The sequence below is a fragment of the Pelodiscus sinensis genome, chromosome 1 (genome assembly GCF_052426305.1).
Source record: "Pelodiscus sinensis isolate ZL-2025 chromosome 1, ASM5242630v1, whole genome shotgun sequence".
NCBI lineage: Eukaryota > Metazoa > Chordata > Testudines > Trionychidae > Pelodiscus > Pelodiscus sinensis.
Window position 1 is genome coordinate 29,342,717 of NC_143052.1, and position 19,143 is coordinate 29,361,859.

General features: G+C 42.5%; 1 protein-coding gene across 1 annotated transcript; it reads right to left on the reverse strand.

The window, feature by feature from the left end:
- Positions 1-4,998: 4,998 nt before the first annotated feature.
- On the reverse strand, positions 4,999-11,593 carry LOC106731797 (integumentary mucin B.1). Its single transcript, XM_014572166.4, has 3 exons — positions 11,046-11,593; positions 9,526-9,634; positions 4,999-6,682 (listed from the first exon to the last, which is right to left on the reverse strand). Exons 1-3 carry the CDS (start codon positions 11,071-11,073, stop codon positions 6,535-6,537), a joined length of 285 nt encoding a protein of 94 aa, XP_014427652.3. The 5' UTR covers positions 11,074-11,593; the 3' UTR covers positions 4,999-6,534.
- Between the last annotated feature and the right edge of the window lie 7,550 nt (positions 11,594-19,143).

Here is a 19,143-nt window from a genome sequence, read left to right on the forward strand (position 1 = left end):
AAATATCCCGTGCTTCATTTGCATAATGGCGGCCACTGCTTTTTTTTTAAACGGGGCTTTTCAAAAAAACCCGGCAGTTTAGACAGGGCATTTTCAACAGAAATGCCCCATTTCAAAAGATCCTCAGAGTACAGGATCTTTTGAAACTTCTGGGTTTTTTTTGAAAAACCCCATTTCAAAAAAAAGCGGCAGACGCCATTATGCAAATGAAGCTCAGGATATTTAAATCCCAGCTTCATTTCCACTTTCAATACATCTAATTTACATCCCTCTGCCGACAGAGGAGTGTAGTTTAGACATAGCCTTCGACACTCAGAGCCATCCCGTCCACAGGATGGTTCGGGGTAGCTGCCTCAGGCCCCATGCTTTAGGGCCCTCTATGGCAGCTGCCACAACTGTCTTATGTATGGGGGAGGCCCAGGCAATTATGGGGGAACTGGCACAGTGGTAACAGGGCTCATCCACCACCCTCACCACGCAGGAAGCTGGAGCCATAGTGACCCAGCAGTCTACTCCGCTCTGTTCCACCCTGCCTCACCGCCCTCTCTCAGACTGGTGTGCTCTGCTTCTCACGGGTGACAGGAAGGAGAGCTCCCCAGGCCCATGGTGCCCTGCTTCCCACTGCTTCAGAGAAGCAGGGTACAGCATGCCATGAGGGCAGCACGGTGGGGCAGGGTAGGCCGGGGCAAAGCCAAACAGAGACGGGCAGGCAGTTGGGCCACTTTGGCTCCCGCTGCCCGCGCGATGAGTGGAGGGTAGGGCAACTCCTGCTGCCATTACATGAGTCCCTGGGACACATTGCTTGGTGGGAGAGGGCTAGAGGTGGAGCGGAGACAGGGCTTGGGAAAGGGGTGGAGTGAGGTCAGCACCTGTGACAGGGGGTTGCCCCATGCCTTGTGCCTGGGCCACTGGTGGATGGGTGGAGAGGAGTTGCTCCAGGCCCCACAACCACCTTGGAATGGCCCTGAAGACACACACCCAGTGACTACTTTTAACATTTTTAGTCTTACGTTCTCAGAGCCTCAGTTTCCCTGTGATTAGAATGGGAGCTGAGAGGCTTCATTCATTAGTTTGTTTGCAAAACATCTTGACATCCTGTGATAGAAACTTCTATCGATTAGCAAAATATACATTACTCATAATCAGGTGATCTCATTTAATTTTTATGCTCAGAAGAAAATTCTTTAATTCCTAAAATTAAGGATTTAGTCTTGTGACTGTTCTTCTATCACCAGGATTGTCTCTAGCAGAAATAATTCACACATTTACATGTTTAGAAATGTTTCTTTTTAGGAACACTTGTATATTACTATTGGCACCAACATCCTCTTCTCAGGCTGACATCATCCCTTATTTGGTGTGTTTGGGAGTATGAATGATTGCAGAAGTGTTTTACATTTAGAGGGCATAACACTGACAAACACAATGGATTTTAAAAAATCAGTTTTACTACAAGGTATACATTCTCTTTTTTATGATTAAACAAGGTGTGAATGTATTGTAGTGATAAGGGTCAGATATTGGATGAGAATATTCTTAGGATAATACTACATGGTAACATAATGCTTGATCTTTTATTAAAATATTTTGTAGGAAATACATTTTTGTTACAGAAAAATTATGTAAGAAAGGAATTATAGCAGAAGATTTATGTATAAGTTAGAGGTAGATCCAGCCTTTTGAGTTATATCAGATCCTAAGCAAGAGTGGGACCTCAAACTACTGAGCCAGGGATTGAAAAACCTCTTTCCTATGTCTCTGGTTCCAGCACTGACAAGGGGTCTGGATTCATAAAATCATAGAATCATTGGATTGAAAGGGTGCGTTTCTACTGCACCTGTAGTTAAAAATAAACTACGCAATTTGAGCTATGCAAATTGTGTAACTTATTTTTGTTCCATTTTGAAATAGATTATTTCATAATTTGGTGCTGTCTACACAGCGCCGTATTACAAAATAACCCACTATTCTGAAATGTTCCTTACTCCTCATGGAATGAGATTTACAGGGATGTCAGAATAGCAAACCTTTTATATTTCAAAATAATGGGCTTGCCGTTAAGAGTTGGGATAGCTATTTCGGGATACCTCAGGCCTTGAGAGAGCATCTAGTCTAGTTCCCTGCACTGATGGCAGGAATAGGTATTATCTAGACCATTCCTAACAGGTGTTTGTCTATCTTGTTCTCTGAAATATCCAAGGGTGGAGATTCCATAACTTCTCTTAGGCTATGTCTAGACTGCAGGCTTCTTTCGAAAGAGGCTCTTTCGAAAGCATCTTTCGAAAGAGCCTCTTTCAAAAGATCACGTCTAGACTGCAGGCGGATCTTTCGATAGAGGAAATCCGCTTTTTCAAAAGAGAGCACCCAGCGAGTCTGGATGCTCTCTTTCGAAGATGGCCTCTTTACATTGTAGAACACCTTCTTTCGAAAGAGGAACTTTCGAAAGAAGGCGTTCTTCCTCGTGAAACGAGGTTTACCGCCATCGAAAGAAAAGCCACGTTCTTTCGAAATAATTTCGAAAGAACGCGGCTTGAGTCTGGACGCAGGGGAAGTTTTTTCGGGAAAAGGCTACTTTTCCCGAAAAAACCCCTGAGTCTGGACACGGCCTTAGTAATTTATTCCAGTGCTTAACCACCCTGAAGATTAGGAAGTTTTTCCTCGTGTCCCACCTAAACCTTCCTTGCTGTGATTTCAGCTCATTGCTTCTTGTCCTAGCTTTAGAGATTAAGAAGAATAAATTTTCTCTCTCCTTCTTGTAACAACCTTTTATATACCTGAAAATTGTTGTCAGGTCCCCTCTTGGTCTTCTTTTTCAGACAAAAGAAATCCAGATTGTCCAGTCTTGCCTCATAGATTATGTTTTCTAGCTCTTTAATCATTTTTGTTGCTCTCCTTTGGACTTTCTCCAATTTGTCCACATGTTTCCTGAAATGTGGCACCCAGAAGTGAACAGAACCATCTGAGGCCTACTCAGTGCAGAATAGAACAGAAAAATTACAATTTTTCTTCTAATACTTCCCAGAAATATGTTTGCCTTTTTTTCAGCTTTGTTACTGTTGATTCATATTTAGCTTGTCGTCGTCTATAACTCCCAGATCCCTTTTCATGGTTGTCCTTCCTGGGTAGTCATTTCCCATTTTGCATGTGTGCAACTGAGTGTTCCTTCCTAAATGGAGTACTTTGCACTTATCATTGAATTTCATCCTATTTACGTCCTACAATTTCTCCAGTTTGTCCGTAATGTTTTGAATTTTAATCCTATCCTTCAAAGCCCTCGCCACTCCTCCCAGCTTAATATCATCTGTAAACTATATAACTGTACTCTCTATGCCTTTATTAAAATAATTTACGAAGATATTTAACAGAACCAGACCTAGATCTGATCCCTGTGGGACTCCATTTGTTATGCCCTTCATCATATCTGTGATACATTAATAACTGTTCTCTGAGAAATTTTCTAACCAGTTTTACACCCATCTTATAGCAGCTCCATGTAGGGTGCATCTCCCTAGTTTGTTTATGAGAAGGTCATGTGAGACAGTATCAAAAGTCAAGATATACCATGTCCACAACTTCCCCTCCATCCACAAGGCATTTGTCCTTGACTTGCTGACTGTTACATATCTCCTTAACATCTCTATCTTCTAGATGTTTGAAAACTGATTGCTTAATTATTTGCTCCATTATCTTTCCTGGTAGAGAAGATAAGCTGATTGATCTATAATTACCCAGGTTTTCCTTATTTCCCTTTTTATGGATTGCCATTATATTTGCCCTTTTTCAGTCTTTTGAAATCTCTCCCATATTCCATGACTTTTCAAAGATAATAGTTAATGGCTCAGATATCTCCTCAGTTCCTTGAGTATTCTAGGATGCATCTCATCAGGCCCTGGTGTACTTGAAGACATCTATTTTGTCAAAGTAGTTTTTAACTTGTTCTTTTCCAATTTTTGGCTCTGATCCTCTTTTGCACTGGTATTCACTATTTAGATATCCAATCACCAACAACTTTCTTGATGAAAACTGAAATGAAGAAGTCATTAAGCACCTTTGCCATTTCCACATTTTCTCTTATTATTTTTCTTCCCTAATTAAATAAAGGGCCTACCCTGTCCTTGTTCTTTCTCTTGCTTCTAATGTATGTATAGAATGTTTTCTTGTTACACTTTATGTCTCTAACTATTTTAATCTCATTTTGTGCTTTTGACTTTCTCGTTTTGTCCTTATAACTTTGTGTTATTTGTTTATATTCATCCTTTGTAATTGTACCTAGTTTCTACTTTTATAGGTTAAGCCAGGGTGGTCTTTTGCCATACTTCCTATCTTTCTTCACAGTGAGTGTTTTGTCTTGTGCCTGTAATAATGTCTCTTATTATATCCTCCCAGTCACCATTTTCCCTGGTAGTTGGGAAGATATGGAGCAGGTGCAAGCCCATGACTTGTCAAGTCATCACAGACTTGATGGTTGCAGTTGTCATGCGTAAGGTCCATCTTTGATACAGTCTGATAGGTTTAGCACAAAATTGCTAACAAAGAAACGCAAGTTTTTTTCATAAAGATAGCCAGACTATGATGGAGGCGAAGGGTATATATGGAGGGATGACTGATGGGTTTCATTTAGACTGTAGCAAAAGTAGCTGAGCAGGCTGGGGGTGCAGCCATTGGTGGCACATGCTCCCTACTCCTTTGTGCCTCCTCCATCCCCAAGCACAGAGGAGGGAGGTGGGAGGAAGGCACCTCCTGCTCCGTCTCCTCCTGCCATGCCTCAGCCACCACGGATGCTGGAGCTGAGCCACTGTGAACAGCCAGCTTGAGCTTTGGCAGTCAGCATGGCCCGGCCGCAGCGGGTCACAAACTGGCAGCAGTCCATGGCCCAGCTGTTGGGAACTGCTGCTGTAAAGTATTAATAAAAGGCTTAACTTAAACACCACTATGGGCACATTCCCACACAGAGCAACATGCAATCATAGTGCTGTATTCCCTGTCTCCTCCCTTCTGGTCATAATTCTCAGTCATTCTATCATATCTTATTGTTTACTGGTCACTCTTTGAGGCAGGGGCTGTGTGTTTCTTTGTCTTCAGGGAAGCATATAGTGCACAGTTAGCTGCTATGAAATAATTAATAATAAAGTCAAACACCAGCTCACAATGAACTAAGAATCCCATATTTTAAATGCAAAAACATGTTTATTTGACAGATGTGATTAGTAAGGTGCTAATAATGAGAGAGAAATGTGTGATTTACATCTGGCTTGAAATGAAATCATGTCTTGGGGTATGTCTACCCTGTAGTCAGACGTGTGAATGTAGCACATGGAGACATACCCACTCTCCCCAGTTCAAGTAGGTTCCAATTGCAGTGAAGCCCCCACAGCAGAGACTTAAGCATGAGCTATAGAAGCCCATCTGGAAGGCTGGGGACTTACTCAGGTCTTTAATCAGCACTGGGGCCTGCTGCTGCAGCTTCACTGCTATTGGTACTAGAGCACCAGCTAGAACACAGCTAACTCAGGTATGTGTTTGTGTGCTGCCATCACACCCCCATCTCCAGTACATACAGCATAAGGGCCCAGCTCAGTACCACAGGAATGGGTTTTTTTCTGCTTTCTGTGTTGGGAAAAACACAGTATTCCACATTTATGGCCCAGTCCTGCAGACCTCACCCACCTAATCAGGGCTGCAGGTTCAAGACTTAAGTCAGCATGGGCATAGGTGCAGGATGTGGCCTCTTCACAATAAAGGTGCCTGCCAAACACAGGGCACGAGTGTAACCCCACCAGGCAGAACCTGGGACCTCTGGAGCTTAGTGCATGAGCCTCTACAGCTTTGAGCTAAAAGCCAGCTGGCTCCCAGTTAAGTCTGTAGAGCACACTCATTCTTTTTCTCTATAAGTGGTCTAAGTGCCACTACCTGGGACTGTGAACCATGCCCAGTAGATGTGTAGGTTACACAAGCTGAAGGAACACTGCTATACATGAACATGCAGCTCAGCAAAAAACAGAATGACTGGCACGTGTCACTTGCTAGCTGGCCCTTAGATCCTAACTGTTCTTTACAATCAATGTACAATAGGTGCTACTCCAGCTCTCAGCCCTGATGCATCCCAAATTGATCTAGGAATAAGTGCTGGAACTCGGAGTAGAGGAGCTGCCGCATCCCCTGGCTTGAAGTGGTTTCCATTACATACAGGGTTTACAGTTTGGTTCATTGACTCTCAGTACTCCCACTATTCCAATTATTCCAGCACCCCTGGATCTAGGCATCCTGGCACAAGCTGATAGCATGTTATGTATGTGTCTCTCTGTAGGCCACTATAGAATGGAAGTGAATTGTGCTCAACAGAGTAACTCTCTTGAGAGATGTCCATGTGGGCTGTTCGTAGGGGTATGTGCTGTGGATTCTTCAAATAATGGAACAAACTGGACCCTATGTTTATTTTTGTTTGTTTGATAATTATTGAAATCAGTGTTATCTAGTTAGAAAGGATCAAAATTATAAAAGAAAAAAGACAATTGATTTACTAATAATAGAATCTTATGGTTTTGCACAATCTTTGCATGCACAAGAGAGGACATTTTTGTACTTGAAGTCAATCGTTTTCTTGTTGCAAATAAGAATACCAGACTGATACTCAATTTCATCTTCCTGGCAGCAGCAACACTGGCGTTCTTTGTAATCAAAGCTAAAGGGAAGAAAAAAGTTGTTAATAAACTGCATTGTTTTGAAACGTTAAATACAACTTCAAAGTGCCAAGATTTAAACTTGCGTGGTGGGTGACCACCTTCCTTGGGGAGGCAGTCTCCAGCCCCACCCCTTCTGCCGGAAGTCCTGTCCTTTCCATGCCCATTAGCCCTAACCCTCCCATTGTGGATGCTGGACCCTGCTTCCCAGCTCTGGAGCCCAGGGTTGCTAGGAAGCATGGCCCCAGGTCCCCTAACCCAGAGAGTCAGGCAGGCAGTATGGCCCCAGGCACCTCAGGCTATGCTGCCTGACTGGCCTGCCCACTCATGAAGCCCCCCCTCCCCACAGCTGAGCTTCCAGTCCCATCAATGGGTGGCTGGAGAGGCGCCAGGGGGCACTGCAACCTCAGCTTGCCGGCCCTAGCCTCTAGAAGCAGGCCCTCTCAGAGAATGATAGAAACCCAGGCCACTTTGATTTTAGAGGCCCCACCTACTTTGTGCCCCTTTTCCAAGGCCCCACCCCTGCTCATTCCATCCCATTCAGTCCCTCATCCTTTCTCCCTTCATCCATCAGGGGCAGAGGGTTTGGATGCAGACTCTGGCCTTGGGTACAAATTTGACGCAGTGACTCAATCAATATGTAAGATCAGATTTTATAGAGTCAATAATAACAACAACAACAAATTGGCTTGATAGTGCCTTTTTGCATCAGATTGAGATGTTAGGCTGCGATTGGTGGAAAACTCAGTTGAAATGTCAATACCCTATGCTACTGATTTGGACTCAGAAAGGATTGGGTCCCATTTATCATGAATCTTGGAATATCTTTAAGAAGCTGTTCAATGTTATCCCTATGAACATCTAATGTAGCATTGCATGCTTCAATTACATGATTAGTTTCATGGATCATTTTTAGTAGCTTCATCCACATGGATGACTTTGAAATGCATTCAAATTTGGATGTATACTTCTGAATTGACTTAAGCTCAGTGTGAGCATGTGCTGTGAGAATAAGATATTCAAGTTCACTTAAAGCCTTTCTCACAGAGTCCAATGCCATGCAACTGGTTTAATACCATCAATTCAAGCCGACCATCTTATTGTTGACATTCTGTGAAGGAAAACAGGCAGATGTTGCTTCAGAATTTCCCACTTTCAAGGATTGCTACTGAAGAGGTTGTACAATTGCTGGATTGTTCCAAAGTATGTGACTGCTTCCTTGCATGATTCAGCACAATGAATGCTGACAAGATTCAGTGTGCAGTTGCCACAACTGGAGAAAATACAGTTTGCATTTTGCTCAAGAAGGACTGCTTGTGCTCCAGTGTACTTCCCAGCAATATTGGATCCACTGTCATAGGACTGACCAATGCAGCCTTGAAAATTTAATTTGAAGCCTTTCAGAATTTCTAATATATGAGCGGTGATTTATTTTCCATGGTTTTTTTGTGAAATTATCGAACAAAATGAATAGTTCAATTGAAGCCTTTGAATTTCCTGCATTTTTAACATATTGACCAACCAAGGTCATCTGTTCTTTATGAGAAAAGTCTGGAGTTGCATCAATAATAATAGAAAAGTATTTTGCATGTCGTATCTCTTCAAGAATTGTTGTTTGCACAAATGTTCCACACATCTAAATAAACTCGTTTTGTATTCCAGTAGACAGATAATGAACTTCCATACATTTTCCGCTGCCTTGTGATTCACAAACACACTTAACATGGCCTGATAAAAGTGTATCATACTTGCTAAGAAGCTCAAGTACGAAGTTTTCATCATCAGAACTGGAAGTGTCACTGCCAGTATGGTCACTGTCTAATGGCGGAGGCATCTTTCTGTGAGAAATTATGTTATTGGCTTTAAACTCTTAACTGGTGCTTCACTCTGTTGCTTTCACCATCTCTTACTTGCACCACTTTCAAATCTTCGCTTCATTTTTAGAAAGGGTTTCTTTTAAAACACAGTAACACACAATAAATTAATTTGCTAACTCCTTTAGATACTGTTCTGTACTTTGTTCTGAAAGTTGCTTGAATAACTACAGAGAATTTTATTTACAGTTCCAGTGAGGGTTTATACCTGAATCAAACATAATAGAAATAATGGATCTAGTGAGGAACAAAGGCCCAGATACAAAAAGTTATTTAAGTGCCTAATTTCCATTGATTTCAAGGGAGATAGGCACATAAATACCTTGGGTTATATGGACCTCAACTTCTTCTCTCACTGACCTTCCCTTCATGCAAGAACATCTTGCGAAAGGAAAGATATTCAGACTTTCAACTCTTGGCATTTCCTCCTCATTGTCATTCCACTGTAAGGAGCTTTTCCCATTGCAATGCTTCTTTTTCTAATCCAGCAGATTTCTTGGGATCCACACATATTTTGGGATCAAAAGCAGAAGCTTAAGGCCTCTACATAGCTATACTCCTAATGCTTACATTCATCCTCTGCTGCTACCTACTGCTGTTTACAGAGCATCAACACCTCCCAAATGGAAACTACCATTCTGTAGGAAAGCAGCTGATATCAGATTCCAACTTCTCTCACTCCTGGATCCATCAAGCCTCATACCATACTCACATGGTGGCTTCTCTGTGCCTGGGCATACAGGGATCATGATGTGTGCTGAAATCAATTTTTCCTGACTTTTTCTATGACAGTTACCTATAATGGGTTCATCTCTCCTAGAGTTATGTAAGCACAGGAGAAAAACAGGTACTCCATCTTTTATAGTATCATTTAAAAAATCAAATAATTTGTCTCATACAATTGAGCATCTCAAAGACATTTCCAATAAGAAATCAGTTTGAATTTGTTTAAATACAGCCTGATAACTTACTTTTCTTTTTTGCTGCAATGATCGCTGCATTTGGAAGCATTAACTGAAGTGCTACAACGTTTGTGTGTATACTCTATGACTGTAGGTACCGGCTTGCACGTTTTCTCACCTAAAAGAGAGATTACAGTTATAAGAGACGACTTGTATTGAATAGCACTAGTTAAGAATAAATGTGCCTATGCTGATTATATATCTTTTTCCTATATATTTGAGACTGTCTGATTCTCTGTCCATCTGTTTGTTCAAGAAGTTCTCCTGAACATTAAGATTTAGGACCACCAAATTTGGCATACAGCTTCCTCTTATAACTTAAAGCAAGGTCAGGGCTTGGTTGTGCCAGGAAAATGGTTTTCTGAGAAGCAATCCCATTCCAGGCACATCCCATACAGAAAAGAGACAGAATTACCAGGCAGATGAAAGGGGCTGGCTGGGGATGTCCCCCTCCCCCATCCAGGACTTCCCCAGCTCTCAGCCTCCTACCCCAGGTGCCCTTTAGGGAGGGCGGAGGGGGCTGAAGGCCCCCCCCCATTCGTATGTGAGTATTGCTATCTGTTCCCCTTTGTCAGTAAGCGAGGGGAAAATGTGCAGTTTTCTTCATTGCAATCTCTGGCTGGTAAGCACAGGGAAAGAAGAACCTGGATTAGCCCCAGCTGGGAGACAAGGCTCTGTCTACTAGAGCTGCAATGGCCATGGAGAGGCACTTCTCATCTGGCCCCAAGATGCTACAGTGAGAGAGGTCTGGGGTAGGCCTCTCTCCCCTAACCAGTCTGCACACTGAACCCCTCATCCCCAGTCCACCCTAGTGCAATAACTTAAATGAAGCATGTACATTTTCATTGTATTTAAAAAACCTAAAATTAATTGAGTTAAAGACCCAAACAATGCTAGGTAAATTTTCTAGTTAATTAATAATTTAGAATGTTCTGCAGATAAGATTGATGGGCTGGGTATTCCACAGTAAGTTTTGGATGTCCAGATATCTCAGGTTCAAAACTTGAAACAATGGAAAAAAGGCTTGATTCTTCGGAAAGTGGGTGGCTCAGCAGTATGGTCTAAATATCAAGTTCTTTTAAAGGTGATTTGTGTTAGCCATCTACAGTCACTAGTAATTTCAAAAATATTGAGCAAGATTTTTACTTGCAAATAGTGTTTTAAATTAGCTTAAGCAAAAAACCAAACTGGCTAACAAATATTGGCTAGTAAATAGCTGGTTAGGTCATTTTCCTTCGAGTTACAAATTGGCCACAGAATAATGCCCAATAGGTTTTCAAATTCAAAAGATTTTGCTATATTCTTGGCTTGATATCCCACACGGTGGCATGAATTGTGACTATTACAAGGCTAGATTTACAAATAGTTTTTTTTTAAAAGCCAATCATACTTTGTTTAAAAAAATTCAAAACCACATTTCAACAAATTGTAATGGAAGTTAAAAAACCTCCACAATAAAACAGCAATTAAAATATAGTTAGTGCTTCCAATATCTAGCTATCTATCGATCTAGAGCAGAATATACTTACAGGAACGGAAACAGCAGCAGTCTTTCATATCATGTTTGTGTTCCTAAAAAGTATAATAAATACATTAGTGTCTAACTGGAATGTCTTCTCCATAATAGTATCTGCTAGTAGGGCACAATACTGATCTTAACTCTATTAATGTTCTATGTACCAAATTAAACTGTTATGAAAAGATAATATTTTCATCCATCCTAAGTTTGCAACCGAGTTCCAATAGAATTCACCTATTTTTCGCTTTTTTATAACTATAGTGGCCTGAAAAATTGCCAGTTTTGTTTGAACAGTAAGGTGATAATTTACAAGTTAAAATGAATTTTTCTGCAAAGTTTGAATAACATTTATCATGCTCTTTTGGAGTTACAGTAAATTACAAATTACTTGGTAGAACATTTGTCTTATACTTGACTCTTTTTTTGTGTCTTTCTAGTTTGAAAAAAGCTCATTACCATCCTTGGAAAGAAGAAGTTACTCACCCTGTGCAGTAATAGTCTTCGAGATTTGTGTTCCTGTGTGTGCTCCACTCAGGTCTCGGTGCATCCCTGCACCGGGGATCAGAGGTTTTCAGTAGCAGTGTCCCTCATGCCATGCCTACGCACTCAGGGCGCCCCCACCCCCCCCCGCTCAGAGGCTGTGGAGTGCGCGCATTGCGTGAGTCCCATCTGTTCCTTTTCTACCTGAAGTACCTGAAGACTCCAAGCAGAGGAGAGGATGGGAGGGCAGTGGAGCACCCACAGGGACACACATCTTGAAGAACTACCGTTACTGCACAGGGTGAATAACTTCTTCTTCTTCGCTGAGTGGTGTCCCTGTGGGTGCTCCACTCAGGTGACTCCATAACAGTATCCGCCTAATGGAGGTGGGCACTGGAATCTCTCTAAGTGAAAGGAAGAAGAACTGCATCTGCTAGAGATGTAGAAGGCACCGGCCCTTTGCGTAGGGCATAGTGATGCACGAAAGTATGGTGTGAGGACCTTGTGGCTGCTCTACAGATGTTCGCCAGTGGTGCGTTCTTAGTTTGTGCCTCAGCTCTCCTGGTTGGCACTGATTAGCGTTTCTCTGCGGTACCAGACGCTGATGGTACTGGGGAACGAGAGGCTCTAGACAGCTCGGACAGGGAGCATGCCAGGGAAGCCCTTGAGGCTTGAAAGCCTTTGCGAGGCGAGGAAGCTGCCCTACTGGAGGGCTTTTGCTGCACCCGCATGTCCTTTGGTTTGTCCCTTGGTGACTGAAGAGACTTTTCCCAGGGAATTGCTTTGAGCCGCGATTCTTGGTCTTTTCTCACCCTTGCTGACATGCTCAGCCAACACGGGCATTTCTGTGCCATGTGAGACTCCCCTAGGCATTTGACACATGAGGAATGGCCATGTGAAGTAGGCATTGAGTCTCTGCAGGAGTCATATCTTTTGAAGCCAGGGGAACCCGGCATTGTAGTGGAAAAGAAAAGCCACCGCGGCTGCCGCTTTTTTTTAAAAGTTAACATTGAGAAGGTTAAACTAAGTAAAACTATGAGGTAAAAGGAAAGAAATATGTAAGGATTCAATTTTTCTCTCTTAGGAGGAAGAGCACTGCTGAGCTCCGTCTTCAGCCAGGGACGATTGAAAAGGAACTAATGGGACTTGAGCCACGCACTCCATGGCCTCCAAGGAGGAAGAGGGGGAGGAGCTGAGTGTGCAGGTGTGGCACGAGGGGCACTGCTACTGAAAATATCTGATCCCCGGCACAGGGACGTACTTAGACCTGAGTGGAGCATCCACAGGGACACCACTCGATGAAGAACTTTGAACCACATTAAATCTCTTTGGAAACTCATGCATAGGTAATATTAAAAAAAAAAGTTTTAAAGAAAGGAGAGAATGAGGGAGCTAGTAACTCCATACTGTTCCTCCACAACAGATATCTTTAGAACAAAGAAACATGCAGCACAGAACAGCCAAGTAAATTGACAGGCAAAACTTTGATAATTTTAATTTGAGCTCACAGTTATGTATGTACACCAAGAAGCACTACAGTTTAGAAAATCTCCAAATATGGAAATGAGCAATCAAAGGAAGATAGATAAATATTTAATTATACTCACAATCCATACGATAAAAACTTTTAATTAAATGTGCACATATAAATAATATACAATATTCCAAACTCCCTACAAATCCTTAATTCTATCTATCCTAGAGCCACTCTCCATCTATTCAAAAAAAAGAAATTTTGAATTCACTGGTTACAAATTAAAAGTATAACACACTATGCAGATGTGTTGGTTCCCAGGCTTCTTTGAGGTAAATAATTCTCCCCTCTCCCCCAACTATAAAAAACTCCAGGACTTAGATGGGTGTTTGTGTGTTTCAGGTCTTCAGCTGCAGAGGCAGAGAGCAGCTTGAGGCTTCTTCCCTGTAAGGCAGCAAAGCTAGGGGCTTGGAGCATCAGCTGCGAGGGCAGGTGGAGGAGAGGGCTCGGAGGTTCTTCCCTGTGGAGCACCAGAGCTCCTGTCCCATGGGATGCTGGGCTCCCGACTAGCAAAGCAGGGGGAATTGGGACTCAGGGCTTCTGCTGCGGGGTAGGATCCTTGTCCTGGGAGGCTTGTGGTTCTGGGCTTCAGCTGTGGGATGGCAGAATTTAGGGTATTCAACCCAGAGGATTAACCAAGTATTAGCCCTGAGGGTATGGAGGCTTGAGGCTTCCAACCTGTGGGATGCCATGGCTCTGGGCTGCCTCCCTGTGGAGTGCCATGGCTCTGGGCTTTAGTTCTGCATGGTTGGGGGTTTCAGGACTTCAGCTGTGGGGTACCAGGACTCAGAACTCTCAGCTTTCTGGCTTGGGCTCCAGTCCTGGGCCCTAAAGCCAACCTTGCTTTTTGGATCCACTGAAACCAGCTTGTGGCCCCCAATAGGGTGCAGACCCACAGTTGAGAACAGCTGAACTAGACAATGGTCTGTCAGCCATATTGTCATAGATGGGTCCTGGTTTGTAAGAGTTTGTAGCATATCACACTAACAGATGGAAAATCAATTTCCTTGTTGTTACTGATACTGATGAGACATAAGTGGGGCCTAGGCCTTGGGCTAATCCTCTATACCCTGAATAAATTAGTGTATGAACATGATTGTTTAATCAAATACTTCATTCAATTAATAGTGTGCTAATAACTTGGTTACATATGGCATAATATGCATTATCTAAAGTGCTAGTTGAAAATAATGATACTCGTTGAGGTGTATTTGCCAAACACTATTCAGGCAGCTCTGCTTGCAAGTACATTTTTTCGTGACTAGGGCTAGGAAGCAATAACATTTCACAGTGTGGAAGAGCATGAAGCACTCTTGGAAATGATACAAGGGAATGTCAGAGATGATTTATTGGGAAACCTTTGCACTGGACATTAGCTATCTGCTCCATGCCAGAGGCTTTCTGAGAGCTTAAAGACATACCAGCATGGGGAACATAAAAGGAAAACAACCCTGTATGGTAGGGTGAGGTTCCTTCATTTGGTCTCCTTACTGCAGACAATATTCACAGAGAAGTTGTGGCAAGTTCAAAACCCAATGCTTTATTCACAGTTCAACCCTCCTCAAGATGTTTACATTCTCCCTAGGTAGAGGGTGAGAGTAGATCAAGATCTCACTTCTCTAAGAGCTTTGGCTTCTATAGCTATTCTTCCCAACTGACCTCTTGAGCTGAGCCACCTTTTTAACTGGGTAATTATTCAGTCCTTAACACATTATTTCCCTAATTTGCCCCACATGGGGATGATTACCAAGAGCCCAGCCTAATGTTACTCACCTTCTGCTGCATCCTGGTTTACTTCGATATATTTTTTGTCTGTGAGCTATGTATTTGTTACCTGGAATGCCAAAAGGTACCTCAAACATGAGACACATCATATATTTCTGAGATTTAATTTGGCCCATCGAGTTGAGTAGGTACTTTGTGTTGCTGTTCTCCTCTTATACACACTGAAAAGTAGCATGTAATGGGATAAAAGCAAGAGCAGTAAACAGACGCAAGGGAGGTCTGCAATAGTACTCTGTAGCCCAACTGATGTTATCTGAGTCACTTTCCCATAGCTCACTGGAACGTTTAAGATGAAGTGAGAAATTCAAATGTCAAAATGTAGTGCACTTAGAAAGAAACTGCTGCCTTGTATATAGAATGACTTCAGCCTCCTCTCTAGGGACATGTTTTTTCCACATAGATGTCCTGTGAGGTGCTTTAGAATGTTATAACCATGTCTCGGAAGAAGGGAGTCTCTAACAAATAGATGGAGTAACTTCAGCAAACACAAAGTTATCCATGTTCTACCCCTCGGCCATGCTTAGTTGCTGTTGAGAAATGTTCCAGTTCCCCCACCATGACTGTTCCTCTTCAGAGGCTGGGAACACTGTTCCGCCTTCATGTGTTCACTGTTTCAATTAGCATTTCTTCACATTTATCTACCTCTTGACACACTGCATTACTGTAATCACACATTTATTAACACACATTCCTACTGTATAATGACAAACTATATTCTGATATCGGCAGAAGATTAAGTTCACACTCCAATGTAATCAATGGTGAGCATCCCCCTGACATTTTATGAGACCAGAATTTGGTTCTCAAAGAATACAGGAAAGGAACCCAAAAGGCCTCCAGGACAGAGGCTGAGGTCACTGTGCAGGTGCATATAAGGAGGATATTGAACCAGGATGCAGCAAGAACTGCCTCTATTGTCAGATAGATAAGCGAACATCCAACAGGCAGTGCAAATGTCAAAGGACATACAGTTTAAAAATAGATTTCAGTTTGACTTCCAACATCTAAGTAATTAAAAAAGGTGATAAACGATATCCTGACCTTTTTCATTATCATGCAGTTCATTATTTTTCACAGAGTAAAAATCTTTGACAAATATCAGTGGATGTTTCCCCATTACTACTTAACAATAAATGACTCCATGCATAATAAAATAATACAACAATATTCTATAAATGTGTGCCAAACTCCTGTAATAATACTAAGGTAAATAAGAGTGTTTGGGTCAGTCATTGTAGAATACTGTTGAATTTTTTAAAAATAATGTATCCTTCAGAACATAGTAAGTTCAAAGATGACAGGATCTTGACTGATAGGTCCTCATTCAAAAGGTTCTCAGTCAGTAAGATACATGAAATTTATTTGACCCACCTTGAAAGCATGAACAACTAAGCTGACACTTCTGTATTCCATTGAAATAGGTATTTAAAATCTGATACATAGATCACTAAAGTAGCTCATCTGGAAGCCATTTAAATCTATTAACTTATTCATGCGAATACAAAAATTATTATAGTATGTCATGGTGACCTGTAAACCTTCACTTATTTTAAGATGTTGTCAGTGCCCCTCACTGTTACAAGTAAGGGCTATATAATATTGAAGAATTGTACAAAGAAGTCAAATACAAAAACTGAAGAGTACAATCCCTCTTTTCCATGATCCCTGGAAGTACGAGTGATACAGCAACAGAAAAAAATAAAACACAGTTAATTAATTCATCTAGGATGACCAACAAACACATATTTTAATTTTTCACTCTCTCTCTACAGTATTTCAGATGCACTGGAAATGTAGAGAAGAAGCGCAAACGGACCAATCTACTTTCCTAGTCTCACCTTAATGCATGGAGGTTCAACACCAGAAGCATCGACACCATTAGACTGGAGCAGCGGGCAACATATGGAAAACCAGAAAAGCCAAGCACAGAGGCAACCAGCAGCAAACATGGGGAGGGGAAAATGCCTCTTGCTTTCAAATGCCATTGTTGTAGAGGCAACTGTTTTGGGGAGACAGAGGGTAAAGTGATCCTTCCCTTGCTTTCCCTTTATGTGCTACTGCTCCTCAGCAGCAAGAGGTCTAATATCCCTGTGCTCACACCTACCCTGCCCCTTTGTTCTCATTGGATAACTACGTAACAGAGCCCAAACCCCGCTGTACTCGGGAGGAGGGAGATGAGGGGTCCTGAGATGGGTGACAGAGATTAAAGAGAGAGAGAGTCTTGTGGGGAAAGCAGCCTCCAGAGAGTGTGTTGCTGATTTTAGAGGCTCTGACCAGAAGATAAGGTTCTTGTCCCAGCATCACACTACACAGAATTAAATGTGGTGAGTTCAATATCTCATAAGGACCTTTGGGGTGTAAACCAAGTACACTGAAGCTGAGGACAAAACACAGCCTTACAGACTTATTAAAATAAGTCCAAGCCACAGAACCAAAAGAGAGTAATACAATACTGGGAGTACCAGAGGTATCATTCTTTAAAAAAAATCTTGTAGATTAGTATATTCAAACCCTTCTTTGGGGACCTGATGGCAAGAGACAAAGGACCAGCCTTGCCTCTGGCATGCCAAATAAGTACAATGGGCAAGGTTCCTCAATACCCAAAATAGACTAGACTCTGAGGGTCAAATGCTGAGTAGCTAAGATAACAGTGGACATCCAATAGATATGGTTGTTTTCTCTTTTATAGAGCCTGAGCACTAGCACAAATATTCATGCCAACACCCAACCTTCCATGCCAATATCTATCTCCCACATATAATAAAAGCTGAAGGAAAAATTCAGAAGTAGCCAAACAATCCTAATACCAGGCGTTCTCAACCTTTTTCTTTCTGACTCCCACCCCTGCAACATGATATAAAAACTCCAGGACCCAACTGGGGAGCGGGTGTACTCAGATCTTTAGCTATGGGCAAGGAGAAAAGAAGCTTGGGGTCAGGGCATTAGGGTTGAGGCCTTAAGGCTTGGGATTTCAGCCATGGGCTACTAAGGCTTGGAGATTCTGCCCCACTGGGTGCCAGGGCCTTTGGCTTCAGTCACAGGGTGGCAGGGATTGGGACCTATGACCCATGGAGTGCAAGGGCTCAGGGCTTAAGAACATAAGAACAGCCACATTGGGTCATACCAAAGGTCCAACTAGCCCAGTATCCTGTCCTCTGATAGTTACCAATGCCAGGTTCTCTAGAGTGAATGAAAATACAGGTGATCACGTGACCCCTCCCCTAACATCCATTCCCAGTTTCTGACAACAGGGACACCATTCCTTCTGACTCATGGGGTGATGGGGCTCTGAGCTTTAGACTTGTGGGATGGGGGGCAGAGGAACACTCAGGTGTTCTGTGCCATAGGATGCAGGGGCTCTGGGCTTCTGCTGCGGGGCTCAGAGCTTTGGCCCTATGAAGTACTGGTGGCTCAAAGCTTGGAACTTCAGCAATGGGCACAAGGGCTCAGGGGTACAAGTTTTCTGACCTGGTCCCCAGTCAGTCTAAAGGCAGCCCTGCTTCACAGACCCCTTGAAATTAGCTTGCAGACTTCCAGAGGTCTGTAGATCCTTGATGGAGATTCACTGCTAATATCATATGGTGGTTTTTCCTTTTATATGGCCCAAGGACTAGCACAAATATTCATGCCATTACCTAACCTTCCATGTCCACATATATCTTCCTCCCACATATAATATCAGAATACACTTATTCCATAGGCTAAAATGACCATACATATTCATGTCAATTAGCTCATTCTCAAACCTGTTACTTCCTGCCCAAACTGGTTTATGATGATTACTTTCATGTTCCTGCTGTAGTCCCAGTGATCACCGTCTCCTGTTAAGTTACAACTTCTATACTTCAGTAAACATGTCTAGCTTCCCCCTCTCTAAGGGTATGTCTACACTACCCCGCTAGTTCGAACTAGCGGGGTAATGTATGCATACCGAACTTGCTAATGAAGCCCGGGATTTGAATTTCCCGGGCTTCATTAGCATAAAGCCGGCGCCGCCATTTTTAAAAGCCGGCTAGTGCGAACCCCGTGCCGCGCGGCTACACGCGGCACGGGCTAGATAGTTCGAACTACGTAGCCATTCCGAACTATCTGTACTCCTCGTTCCAGTCGAGGCACTGCCAGTATGATATTCACAGCCAGGCAGATCCAAGAAAAATGTGGAGAGCAACATCAGGATCTCCACATAATTTTCATTGACTTGAACAAGGTGTTTGACACAGTCAACAGAAATGGGCTTTGGAAGGTACTTGGGCAAACTGTCTGTCCCAAAAAAGTCATCAATGCAGTTCAGATCTTTGATGATAGTAGA